General features: G+C 35.7%; 1 protein-coding gene across 2 annotated transcripts in view; it reads right to left on the bottom strand.

The window, feature by feature from the left end:
* LOC128021334 (PHD finger protein 24-like) overlaps positions 1 to 12,260 on the bottom strand; it is a 28,870-nt gene extending 16,610 nt beyond the window's left edge. For both annotated transcript variants that reach the window (XM_052608448.1, XM_052608447.1), the window contains exons 1-2: positions 11,892 to 12,260; positions 1,321 to 1,748 (exon numbers count right to left, since the gene is read on the bottom strand). In XM_052608448.1, the coding sequence (XP_052464408.1) occupies positions 1,321 to 1,746 (426 nt within the window). In that variant the 5' untranslated portion in view covers positions 1,747 to 1,748; positions 11,892 to 12,260. The remainder of the gene's footprint in view (positions 1 to 1,320; positions 1,749 to 11,891) is intronic.
* Positions 12,261 to 13,982: the final 1,722 nt, after the last annotated feature.

Here is a 13,982-nt window from a genome sequence, read left to right on the forward strand (position 1 = left end):
ATAAATAATAAAAAATAAACAAATTTAATGCTGATTTGGCTGTTTAATGTACTTAAATAAAATGTTACTTTTTATCACAAAAATATAATAATTATAATAATAAAAAAGAATAAAAATATAATCAAATACAATAAAATAAAAAAATAATAATGAAAATTTTTAATAAATATTCCCTCAAATAAATATAAAACTAAACAAAAATGGTTAATGGAAAATATTTTTTTACAATTGTCTATTTAATAAAAAAATAAAAAAGATAAAAATGACAAAAATGTATTTATAATATTTAATTATAATGTCAATTACCATTATAAATTATAAAAATTAATAATAATTGGATAATAATCCAAACAGTTTGTCCGATGTATGGTTAAAGGGATATAATGAAATAACATGAATTTATAAAATATTTAATAAAATTTTAATATAATCATTTTTAATACCAGTTAATACAAGATAAATAAATAAAAAAAAATCTATTTAATAAAAATGTACAAATAAATAAAATTATGCTGTCAATTACCATTATAAATATATTTAAGATAATTATTCATCCATCCATCCATTCATTTATTCATTCATTCTACAAACCGCATGTCCTACTAGATGCAGGATCAAAGGGGACATAAAAAAAAAATATGATCATATGATGTGATTTCAAGTTGTCCTATCGCTTTGGAGTGTTACAAGCTGACTGTGCACAGATAAGATCCCTGAAGTTGGAAAGACTAAAGACTCAAACCCAAAGAGATATTCTTTATCAAAGTTAAGACTCTGCCACGCCCCCCTAAAATGCTTCATTCAAACACCCCCCACATGTCTACGTCATGATGAAGCTCTGGATTATGGAAAGGGGCGTTACATTTCTAATGAGTGCGTGGGGTGTTCGGCCAATCACAATGCACTGGGTCGGTTGGCCAATCAGAGCAGACTGCGCTTGTCAGAACAAGGGACTTTGTAGAAAACGACACGTTTGAGAGAGACGGGGCATAGTACCTACAATAATGTACAGTATTTGAAAAATAATGTGTTTTTTGAACATTACATCATGTCAACATATTCTGTTACACCAAATACACAAAATAATGATCTTCAAAAAAAGCATCATATTACCCCTTAAAAAATGATATATTAATGATATATATGATATATCCCAAAATTTTTATATATGTAACTATTTATTTTTTACTTTAATATGCACGAAAAGATGTGCATAAGTAAAAGATAAATACTTCTATTATAAACATACTTCTGATAACAGATGAGCAGGAATATAGAAGACCCCCCAAAAAATGTAATGTTTTATTTTAGCCATATTACCTGCTCTCTTTGCTCAAGTGGCACATCTACCGGTTGGTCGTCGTTGGCCTCTCTCTTTGGCCGCACAAACGCAGGAGGAATGAGCTGATGTGCCTTCTTTAGATCCTCAGGCTCCACCCCCTTCCCATCACGGAGCCGCCCCCAAGCCTCCTGATTGGCCTTATGCTCTTCTCTGGGCAGAGCTGAGGGCTGCTGATTTGGTAATGACCCTGGTTTGCTGTCCTCGTCTTTCTGTTCAGTGTGCTCTTTGTTAGTCTGGTGGGATCCATCAGCAGATCCATCTCCGTTCTCGGCTATGACCTCTTCAGTGTGAGCCACAGCCGCTGGAGCCGGCCGGTCCTTCAGACTGTCTTTAAATGCAGACACCACCGCGCTGCACTTCTGCACCTTCTCCACCTGCTGCTTCTTGGACATCAGCACACCCATGGCTGCAATACAGTAACACAGCAGAAGCTATTTTCAACATGAGACATTATCATATCATATCAGGCAATGCAATCACCTATGGTGGTTATTTCAGCAGGTTAAGCTTTAAAATCCACATTATATTAATCAAGTAAAGAGAGACGGTTCTCATTCATGCTGCGTCAGTGTTAGCACCCTGTTGCGTAACGAATAATAAGGTTGAAAACAAGACATGCTCTATCGACTTTGTCTCTAAATCATTGCTCTGGCAAAATACGCCCACATGCTGGATTAAGCAGATTTTGTGAACCACAGCAAATGTGCTGCAAATCACCTCACTAGAGCTTTCTTAACACAGATCGCTCATATAATTGATCATTTGGAGGCTTGGTGTATCTCGTATTGGTCTGCTGCCATCACAGATCATCATTCACAATAGTCCCAATCCCCAAATACTGTTGCAGATTACAACACGCGACTCCAACAATAAAGTTAGAAGCTGTGTAGAAAGAATCTCTCACGGCAGGTCACTAATGCACGTCTTCTCAACTAATATGAATACAAAACACAGATGTGAAGTAAGAACATCGACATACAAGAGAACTAGCTACAGCCTGTCCACACACAAAACCTCTCTCCTGCGTCAATGCGAGTCCTTTTACAGAATTATGCACACAACTGCAAATTATTGGCAAACTGAATGGGTGAACACACACAAATTCACAGGCACGTCATGCCAGAGACAGCCTGGATAACATCTTACTGCTTAAAGGGATAGTTTACCCAAAAAGGAAAATTATGTCATTAATAACTTACCCTCATGTCGTTCCAAACCCGTAAGTCCTCCGTTCATATTCGGAACACAATTTAAGATATTTTAGATTTAGTCAGAGAGCCTTCTGTCCCTCCATTGAAAACCTATGTACGGTCTACTGTCCATTTCCAGAAAGGTAAGAAAAACATCTTCAAAGTAGTCCATGTGACATCAGAGGGTGAGTTAGAATTTGTTGAAGCATTGAAAATACATTTTGGTACAAAAATAGCAAAAACTACGACTTTTTTCAGCATTGTCTTCTCTTCTGGGTCTGTTGGGTTCACGAGTCAAGAACCGTTTCTGTCAGATGCGTCCGATTCGAGAACCGAGGAGCTGATGATACTGCGCATGTGTGATTCAGCGTGAAGCAGTCCGACACACAGAGCGTCTGAACCGAACTGATACTTTTGGTGATTGATTCTAAACTGATTTTGTGCTAATGTTATGAGCGCGGGTAAAACGAAGGCTTGAATCAAGGGTACTCATCGCAAATGACGGCATTACGTCGAGCGCAAAAGAACCGGTGAACCATTTTCTTCAACCGGTTTATTGAATCGAACTGTCCGAAAGAACCGGTTCGTGGAAAAGAACCGAACATCCCATCACTACTGGTGATCCGAAAACCGATGCAACCAGAACTTGAATCGAGAACGAGTCAATCTTTTGTTCATTATCTGGCTCGGCTCGGTGTTCATCTTCAGTTCTCTCTTCACATCAGTTCAGTCAGTGCACTGTTTGAGTACATGAATTACTCCGGGATATTGGTTTGTTTTAATTCAGAGGGAGTGTCAGCCACATTAAACAAGTTAACAGCTTAAGTCATTTGTGGATGAATGCTTATTTGAGACGAGAACCGTTTCAAACGATTCAGTTCAATTTGGTGAACTGGTTCAAGAAGATCCGGTTACATCGAATGATACGTTCACGAACCGGATATCACTAAACTATATATAGATAGATAGATAGATAGATAGATAGATAGATAGATAGATAGATAGATATAGATAATGTACATACTTTACTGTAAGTTCTTTTTCAGTTTCCATTTCGGTTCAAATTCAAACTCATTAACTGCAAGGGAGCCAATTCTCAAATTATGATCTTTTTTCCAACCCTGTTCAAAACACATGATGGACAAAAAACGAATTTGAAGCATTTAGTTTTGGTGCATTCCATTCTTGTGTTGGACATGAACTGTGGTTTAGCTTGTACAAAGCACACATCAGATAATCTTGAATGTTTCTCCATCCATTCAGCCTTTTCTCGGGGTAATGGTGTGAAACTGCTTAAGTTGGCATTCTCTCGCCTAAATGCACAGTACATGCCTCTGAATTTCAATGGATATTTCCTTCCCTCATTTATTCTTAATTCCTCTGACCTGTCACGTTCTTCTCTGTACCCACCTAAACAAGCCACTCTGTTTGTGCTTTTTGTGCCATTTGTTCCTGCAGGCAGCATCTGAAAATGAACTTTAATTATGAGGGAAATCAAGGAGGCAGTGCTGAGTCTGCTCTCATCAAAGCTCTGGTAGTGACAGAGGTTTTTGCAGTAATTACCCCCGTCAGTATGATGTACTGTACCCTGCTACAGCTCAGCGTGTTCTGATAGATGTCACATCAGCTGGCTGAGGGAGGTTTAATGTCTTGTCACCAAACTAATGAATGTGTATCTTTTAGGCACAATCTCAAAGCTGGCAGCTAACTGCATATATTACAGTCTGGGAATAACATTACTTCTCTCTTAAGTCAATAAGCTACTTTAAAACTGTAGCTTGTTTCTAAATTACAACCGTTCAGAAAACAACCAGGATTGCCAGTTAGGGTGACAGAATTAATCAATATTTAAACATATTTATTTACATCAAATACCACCAATAAAGCTATCAAAGGTGATTTAGCTGGAATTTGACTCGTTTTATATTGTTTTGTTTTGTTTCTTCTCTTACAATTCTATTTTTGTTGTTATTCAAAAAAGTCCATTAAAGTTAGATAATAAAGTCATTTTCAACTTTTTTCTTGCAATTGTGAATTCATCTTACAATTCAGACTATTCTTCTCAGAATTTTGTGTTTATGTATTGAAATCATGAGATAATATCTCACTACTTTTTTCGCAGAATTGCAAGTTTATATCTCACCAATCTGAGTTTATATCTCACAATAATGAGTTTATATCGCACAATAATTAGTTTATATCGCACAATTGTCTGTCACTAATCCAGTCTACGAACTTCCGTTCACTCACCGCAGAAGTCAGCCGCTCACTACATGGAGTCTCACACTACAAAGACTGTTAAAATTGTCTTAAAATTGTTATTAAAAGTCTTTTAATAAAAAGCTTGCATATGGATCCTCACTTCACATTCGCCCTGTTTCATAATCACTCAGAAGAGTAAGATATAAATCTAGATAGAATTGTGAGATGAAAAGATAAAACTTTTTTTTTTCATGGTACAAACAAGCTTCCATACCAACATAAATATTGACTATTCACAATCGAATGGATAAAACACTTTAAAACTTTCAAACAATTAATAATTTTTAGGGATGCACGATATTGGATTTTGGCCGATATTCGATATGCCGATATTTTCAAAATAATTTTGTCCGATGCCGATACCGATATCGATATATATACAAATATATACTGATATATTTAAACTTTAATTTTACTGAAGAGAAATCCATGTATCTCTTCTGTACTGATTCTACCATAAATTTATTATTTTACAAATGTAGACAGACATTCACATCTGAAAAACAGGTCAATTATTTCACTTGGACAATATCGGTTTGGCTCATCGGCAGAAATATTCATATCGGCCGATACCGATAATGGTCATTTTAAGCTTTTATCGGCCGATACCGATATTGTGCCGATATTATCGTGCATCCCTAATAATTTTAAAAACGTCCATATGATTTTTCAAATTTCAAACTTTCATTTCTCTTTGGAGTGTTACAAGCTGTCTGTGCATAGATAAGATCCTTAAAATTGGCAACACTACAGTTTCATTACCAGAGAAATATATTTCTAAAAGTTAAGACTCGTCCACGTCCCTCTAAAACATCTCGTTTAAACACGTTTATGTCACTGTGTGGGACGATTTGCATAACACCACCCAAATGTTCACACAAAAAGGTGTAACTTTGATTTTCACTGTAGTATTGTTGCCACCGCCGTGTAGTGAAGATATGATCATATCATGCATTCCCATTTGGAAGCACTCATTGCATCAGCCTGGGAAAGTGTAAATGCAATTTTGTTTCCCGGCAGACCTGCACACCCGATGAGTGGAAATTGCATAGAAGCCAGACAATCATTTCACAGAGCTGGTGATTTCAGCAGGCAATATGCATCAGAACATATGAGTGCATAAACACTCTGATGCTAGAACTAGAACTGTGGCACAGACGTAAAACTGTGACTATGCAGGGATGGATGAAGAGTCCTCAGAGACAGGAGGCAGAGGAAGACAGAGGTCATCGCAGGTCTCCTCGAGGAGAATAAAAGACGAGAATCTCTTGGGCTACAGAGCCCCTGTAATAATGTCTGAGCCAGTCCCTTTGTGAAACCTTTATGAAAATGACTTCTGGCTAGAAATCCTACTGCATCCCAAAACTCACACAGATTATAACATGTTCATTCCAGTGACGGTCGATGCTTTCGGACGCAGGGAAAGCAATAACTGCCAAACAGAGAAATTACTCAATGGAAATAACTGCCTAGACTGAGTACTAGACTTTTTATTTTTTATTAATTTTTTGTCTTTTCCATTTATTATTTATTTTTATGTTCATGATTTTAAAATGGATTTGTAAGTTTTTTGCTCTCTCTTTATAATGCTAATGTAAAGCACTTTCATTTATTATTGTGTATGCTGTAAAAATACAGTTGTCGTGCCTCAGATAAAAGAAAAGATTCTGAACATTAAATTGATGTATTATGACAGACAAAAATACATCAGATTACAAAAATAAAATTGTTTGGGATGCAAAATGCTCAATAAGCAATCAGATTCTGACTGTTTTCTTAAAGTGCCAATATTATGTCATTTTGAATATTGCCTTGTAAGCAGTGTAACGTAGCTGTACAGTATGTGAATGTAAACGAACTGCAAAGCTGTCAAGTCGGAAGTGCATGATAAGTAGTTATTGTCTCACAAAAGAAATAATCAACTTTTAACAGCCTAAATGAGTCATCAGTAAATCGAATCCCACACTACAGGGTAATGTATTTGCATAACGCCCGCCTTGGTACTATTACTTGATCAGCTCTCTTAAACACTGTGGCTTATTCATTATCATGTCAAGAAGGTAGGGATGTAACAATGCACCGCTGGTTGAAAATCGATACAAATATGTGACGATTCAAGTCGTTTGAGATGTTAAACAAATAATGATACATTTGGTTTGGGGGTTTATATGAACGTATCTCTGAGAAGAACTGTCTTTAGAAAAGTTTAGATGGTATTTTCTTTTCATCTTGCCTCTGTTTAATGCATAATATTTAAAAGTGCAGGACTTCTTTGTTTACAGCTGCAACCAAGGAAATGCTGTATCTGCTGTTCCATAAGCGCCACCTGCTGTCAGAGAGTAAATTTGCAGCTTATTCAGCCCTTCTGCTGTGTTTGTTTCATTCAGATATGTTTATCACATATAGCATAATTTCACTAAAGTCAGACCATTATGTTTTTTGTTTCAAATTTTTTATTTATCAATACAATCTAATTTAAATAAAAAAAATGCTTCTGGTTTGTGTTTAAAATGCATTTTTCAATAGAGCACAGGCAAAGCCTTAGTTTCAGATTTCAGAGAGATTACTTTCATTTGAATTATTTATTTCATTTGAGATTTGTTTTAAATTTTCTATTTAGTTTTGAAATTTGCTATGCTTCAATTTTTTTTACGAATAAATGTTCAGCATTTTGTCTGAAAAATAATTAAAGGACACCTTTTCATTTATAATTAGTCTTAAATCTCATTTTGTAAAAAATGTGAGAAAATCGTATTGTGAAATCAGTATCGTGAATCGTATCGTATTGTGAGTTGAGCGAATCGTTGCATCCCTAGTTATTACATTTTTATTTTCACTTCCAAATTATGAGGTTGCAAAGAATCAGTGGTTAATTTTTTTTCTCAATGTACCACTGCCAAACAGAGCAGAATACGCTCACGGAGAGGAGGGTTTTAGAGAGACTCTAAACTTAGAACTGCTTAGAATTAATCTTTTGAGTATCACTGGAAAATGGGGTGATATTAAATGCATATTTTGATTCAATGAAAGTGTATTTTGACCTTGCATGCATGTAAACCTATTTTAGAACACTCCCAAAACAATATTAGGAACCTTAAAAAGGGCATAATGGGGCACTTTAAATCTCTGCAAGGATGTTGCCTCTGGAAATAGAAAGAACAGCATTTGTATTCTGGGCCACACTTGTGAATTTTAAATGAAAGATTTGCTAATATTCCATTTTGTGGTGAGTTTGACACAAGAGCTGTAACCACTTTGCCAGGATTGTAATAATTAGAGAATCAAATATTGGTCGACTGCTCATTTGAATATGGAGATGGAGGTCTATGGTGATTGACACCTGAGAAAACGCTTTTTCCATAACCGATGGGCTTCCCAAGGTATGTGATTCAGCAAATGGATTTTATTAAAACCAACCTGAATGTTTTCTTATATCCAGAAGTAAAGATTTGAAATTTATCTTTGGAATATTAAGATGCTTTATTAATTAAAATAAGGCATTACTATAGTTGACGTACTAGGCTGATTATTAAACTGGAACAGGTAATATGTGACACCTCAAGGAAAGCATGAAATAAATTATCCATTATTAAAACCCCTGCACAAGCAAATACAATACTGAATTCATTCACAAAACAATTATCATTATTTTTTTATTATTACACAGGGAAAAATCAAAGTCCCTGAGAGTGTTTAGATTTTAAGTTTTGCACTAAAGGGTCAGCAATCTCACAGAAATAAAAGAGATCTCAAAGGATTCAGTGTATTTTTGGGCAACAGCTGTCTCACCAACACAGATCACTAACAGGCCAGCTATAGTTCCCTGAAAAATTTAGATGACTCTCCTGAAAAAGAAATGAAGTTGGGGGCGGTGGGGAGTCATGTACAAAAACTCACAGCCATATGTACACAGCTCAGCTGTCTCTGTTTCTCTCTACTTGACATTTGACTCAGACATAAATATATAAATATATATTTATATACATTTTATATATATTTATATTTTAATACAGTAATGTGTCAGAACAGAAATGTGTTAGTTTTACTTTTTATATGGACAGACAGATAGACCGATTTGTGGACCTCAGAGAACAGTACAATATAATAAAAAAGGCAGTACATGACCCCTTTAAATCACATTCATCCTTTGAAGCACTGGTTATTATCTACGCTTGTTTTCAATATCATGTTGACATATACGTGTCCTCTTGGAGTTTATAGGCAATTATCAATCTGAGTGAGGCATCTGTCCGCACAGATGTTCAGTACAGATGTTCAGATGTTTAGTACATTTACTTCATATAAAGGTAACCATTGCCTCTTCTAAGTGTTCATTGTACATCTTTATACCAAACAAAGTTGATGAAAAAAGAAAGAGAAACAAAACCTTTTATTCGTATCTTGTAAGCTAAATATTTTGTCAAAAGGCAGCAAGAGATGTAGAGAATGAATCATTTGTGAATCTGACTAATCTGAACGTATGAATGAATTCAGGAAATTCTCCAGTACTCAAACAATTGAAAAATAGCGTATATTTGGGAAAAAAATACTGTACATTCTTGAAAATACCTCCTTTGTTGAAGAAAGAAATTCCTGCGGCAATACAAAGGTGACTACATGTACAGTACATAGACCTTTGGATGAACTGTCCCTTTAAATTCAGAGTAACTTGTAGCATGGTGAGTTACAGTTTCAATACTGTAATTGAATCATACAGAAGTTACACTTATTTACTACAGCAAAACACAAATGTTATGCATTGCAACTACATGTGCACCAGCCTTTGTTTTTCCCTCTAATATTATTTTAATACCATGTTTCACAAATCCGCTTCGCACTGTCAAGCTGTTGCTGACTCGAATCCAAACAAACCCTGCCCAAACCCTCCCCGATGGCGACAAAGCATTCTATTTTCCATAGGAATGTTTTCCATTGAAGTGAATATCCCAACCCCAAAAGCCTGGAACTAATCACACTAACAAGTTCACGAAGGCCACCTTCTGCCAGTGATTGGAATCACAAACACCCACCAATAAAAAATAAACAGCCAAACTTCAAAAATGAAATCGCCAACACTCTCTGTAACACTCTCGGCTTGTGCCACTTTGGGAACATTTATGAGCGCATAAATGCCATCGTGTCCCACAATGCCTGACCTTAGACAATCAGCGGCCTAAAAGCAAAGTATGCTGGACAAACTATGAGCACAGGGAGTTGAGATTCCTCTCGCACACAGGCCTATGGGCACGGAGGCGTCGCAATCTGGAGGAATTTGAATCTTAAGGCATCTAGAGAGAGGAGCCCCCACGTTGGCATTCAGTTCCTGTCAGGCACAGAGTCCGTGCCAGGCTCTCTTCTGAGAGGAGGTGACAATGAGAGCTGCGAGAGAGATGAGGGAACCTAGAGTGTCTGCTGGGTTCCAGAGCAGACATTCATGGTGCATTGTGGGTAGGAGGGCAGACAGGAGAGAACAAACAACACCAAAAGGTAAAGGAGGGACCTGAAGAAGTAGGACAGGGCTAATAACTGAGACTTATTTCAGATAAATCAACTGAACTAATACTAATACTGAACCATTTTGAATAGCATGGAATATGATCGTCAAGAGTCTGATTTGGAAAAGGCTCACAAGGTAAAATGTACAGAAAGTTCAAATAATTCAGTACACTCCTATTAACCTGTATGTTTGGATTAGACCCGTTTTATTTTCTTTATGTTCTCTATTGTTAGCATTTGCATTATCAATAATATAGTTTCTTTTATGAAGAATGATTAATTATTATCATCATTCTCTGGTTAATCAACTTTATATTCATATAACAAAAGATTATTTTAAGTGATATTCAAGTTATTCAAAAAATATTATTTAGCATCACTGAACCAACCTAAACAAATCAACAAATCAAACTGTTACGGGTTAAATCAGGAAGAAACAGCTTGCTAAGGAAATTAATGAAAATAATAGAAAATTAATAATAATAACAATATAGTTATAATTGTTTCTGTTGTTGTTGATATTATAGTAGAACTAGTACAAGTATCATTTCATTTATTATTATTATTATTATTATTATTATTATTATTATTATTATGCAGGTAGTAATATTGTAATATTTATATAGCTCCTTAAATCTGAAATAATATTACTTACAATATGTATTAAATAATGTTACATTTAGTCATATTTAATATTTTTATCACATTATTAATTATTAATAATAATGGTGATTATTGTTGTTGATGATGATGGAGATGATGATGATGATGATGATGATGTTATCATTATTTAATAATATGCAGGTTGCAATACCATAATAATGCTCTTCAATTCTGAAATAAGATTGAAATTAAATGTACATTTCGTAATAATTATTTATTATTAATATTAATGATTAAAATACTGGTATCTAAAATAAACAAATAAATGGTCAGTTAAAAAAATAATAAAAGGCTATCAGTTTAAATTCTATAAAATCTATAGAAAAAAGTATCTAAATGATTCTCTGAATGCAAGCAGCTCACTTCATCTAATGACTACATAACATCCTGCTGGCTCCTGGACTGTGACGTCAGAAGTGATGCACAAAGGTCTCACAAAGAGACCGCAACTGATCCAGAAAAACTTACCTCTGCAGTGCTGTTCACGGGAGCAAGTACACTTTACCACGCGCAAGTTATCGTGTGAAACGTTTCACAGCACATCCAAAACTGTAAATAAGTAACGTGCGACATTCAGTGTCAGTGTAAGAAAAGTTATTGCGTAAAGTCTGGCAGCTGCCTATCAAACAGCCTCGTTACACCACTGTAGAACATGATGCAATATAATGCATGGTTCTCATCCCTACCCTTCAAACAGTACTGACCTAGATTGGGATATTTTTCTACACCCACACAAAACTGATGCATGAATGATCCGTCTCGTGAAATTTGCGTCCATGCACAGTAAGTTGCCTGCGTTTATGAACATCAATTTGAATGCATGTTCCATGTTGCACACAATGCATGTCCTACAAGATATTCTAATCGAGGTTGAATGTGGACTGTAAAAATCACAACTGGCTTGATTTAGTTAGTATTAGAAAATAACTAAGACTAACCTGAAGGAAATGGGATGGTGCTCCGGTACTAGGGACTCGATTTACTTCTGCTCCTCTCACGCGGTGCCAGCAGTCATTTCAAGGTGTTTGCGTTTCGTCAGTGAAGGCTATGCGTGTGTAATCGCGCCGGTCACTGTACAGTGTGGAACCCCGTCAAACAAATATTCCGCAGCCGTGCAAACAGCGTTGTTTGTGAGGCGTGGAGACTGGACAGCTCCGGTGCTGAATTCTGCTCAACTTTGCTGTGGACACTGTACAGTTCGAGTAAATAACACAAGCCTAGTAAAAGTTGTGCCGCCTGCTGCTGCTTCTGACTAGCCCGCTAGATTCGAGAGGGTCCAGTGTTCTTCCAGCCTCTTCAGGGAACTAGTTTTCAGCCTGCGAAAGGAGACGTTTCATTGGTCTGTTCAAATGACGTTGGCACTGGGAGATGAGATGAGCCAATCCATGGAGTATGGAACCAAGACATGTACATACATCGCCTTGTTGATTTGGGGGTTGTAGATTATACTACTATATTTCCAAAAAAACAATGCTGGATATCTAGACAACATGATGTGCACGTACAGTCTTGGCTAATTATATACAATTAATTAAACTCACATATGCTCCAAAACGGTCATAATGTAGTCACATTATATGTTGTCTTAAACAGACCTTAAAGAGCAGGTCATATGGTATTTTAAAATGTCCTAATATTGTGTTGGAGTCCCCTACAACAGGTTTAAATGAATCTAAGATCAGAAAACATTGTAATTTTCTCAGAATATGCATTTAATATTAGAGTCATTTGCCAGTGATTCCAAAATGATTCGTTCCTAGCAAGTTCGGAGCATACATCACATTAGCACAAAAACTGTTTTTGAGCACTCAATTGAAAATGTACACAACGTTATCAATGGTAATACTTATTTGCTTGTTGGTCCAAATTAAGAAGATTCGAAGCCAACGAAGATACAAGCCAAGATTAGCGAAACAGTCCTTGATAAAATGACAATCACACAACAAAAGGTTTGAATTGTATTTCTGTGGTATCCTTGAACACAGCATCTTCTCAGCATGATGTAAACACATTACCCTAACTAGCGGAAGTGTTTGTGTGCAGGTCAAATTTTTTATTTCGCAGGCAGGCAATGATTATGCAAATGTGTTACCAGGTGATGTATACCTGTAACAGGCAAAAGATTCTAAATTATAAAGGCCATTCAGAACCAACTCTCTCTTTTGAAAGATAATATCTTTATTTTTAATGCACTTTTTTTATTAACAACCTTGCAGATTGTTTTAATTTAAGGATAGCTACATTATAAACTGCAAAAGAGATATATGACCTGCTCTTTAAGCCTATGATACATGGGCAACATTGCCATGACTGATCTAGATATGCAGATAGAAATTCATTGTCCATTCTCAATCAAAAAGTGCCCAAGAAACATTGCTCAAAAAAGCTGCCCAGTGTATCATCACCTTTATTCAGGTGAGCACCATATTTTTAACTTTTTACAGGAACGAAAGTGATGCTGCGGGGGACTGACGTACAGTCCATTCGTTGGATTTTACTGTTGTTAAACGACATCCCAATGAAAACAATAGTTGTGAGTTGTTAAATTATGTGATTTAGGACCTTTATACAGTGTGTGTCATTGTAAAAACTGTAAGTTTATTCTTCAGAGCCTCGTTTTCATCCATGTTAAATTCAATATGGCGTCTAACTCAATTAAGGTCGATAAGCTATTTTCTACACATTTTAAACAATAAAACAATGATGAAAAACAGAATAAATGAATATAATTTGCATGTTAAATATTTCAGTCAAAATATCAATAATGAAAAATGTGTCAATCTATCACCAATAATCATCATGAACAAAGTTAGGTTGAGGCTTTACAAAATGAGGCTTGAAAAATGTATTATCCAAACACCCAATAACTTGTCACATTTTGTTCTTGTTTCTATAGGTAATAATTATGACCACCAAACGTTTATGGAATTCTTTCTGAACATATAAACTTTCATCAAGATCTCAAAGACTCATGGACATTTAATCCTGCATAGTTATGTTCAACACTTCCCAGTATGAGGTCCCAATGC

This window comes from Carassius gibelio, chromosome A10 (genome assembly GCF_023724105.1).
Source record: "Carassius gibelio isolate Cgi1373 ecotype wild population from Czech Republic chromosome A10, carGib1.2-hapl.c, whole genome shotgun sequence".
NCBI lineage: Eukaryota > Metazoa > Chordata > Actinopteri > Cypriniformes > Cyprinidae > Carassius > Carassius gibelio.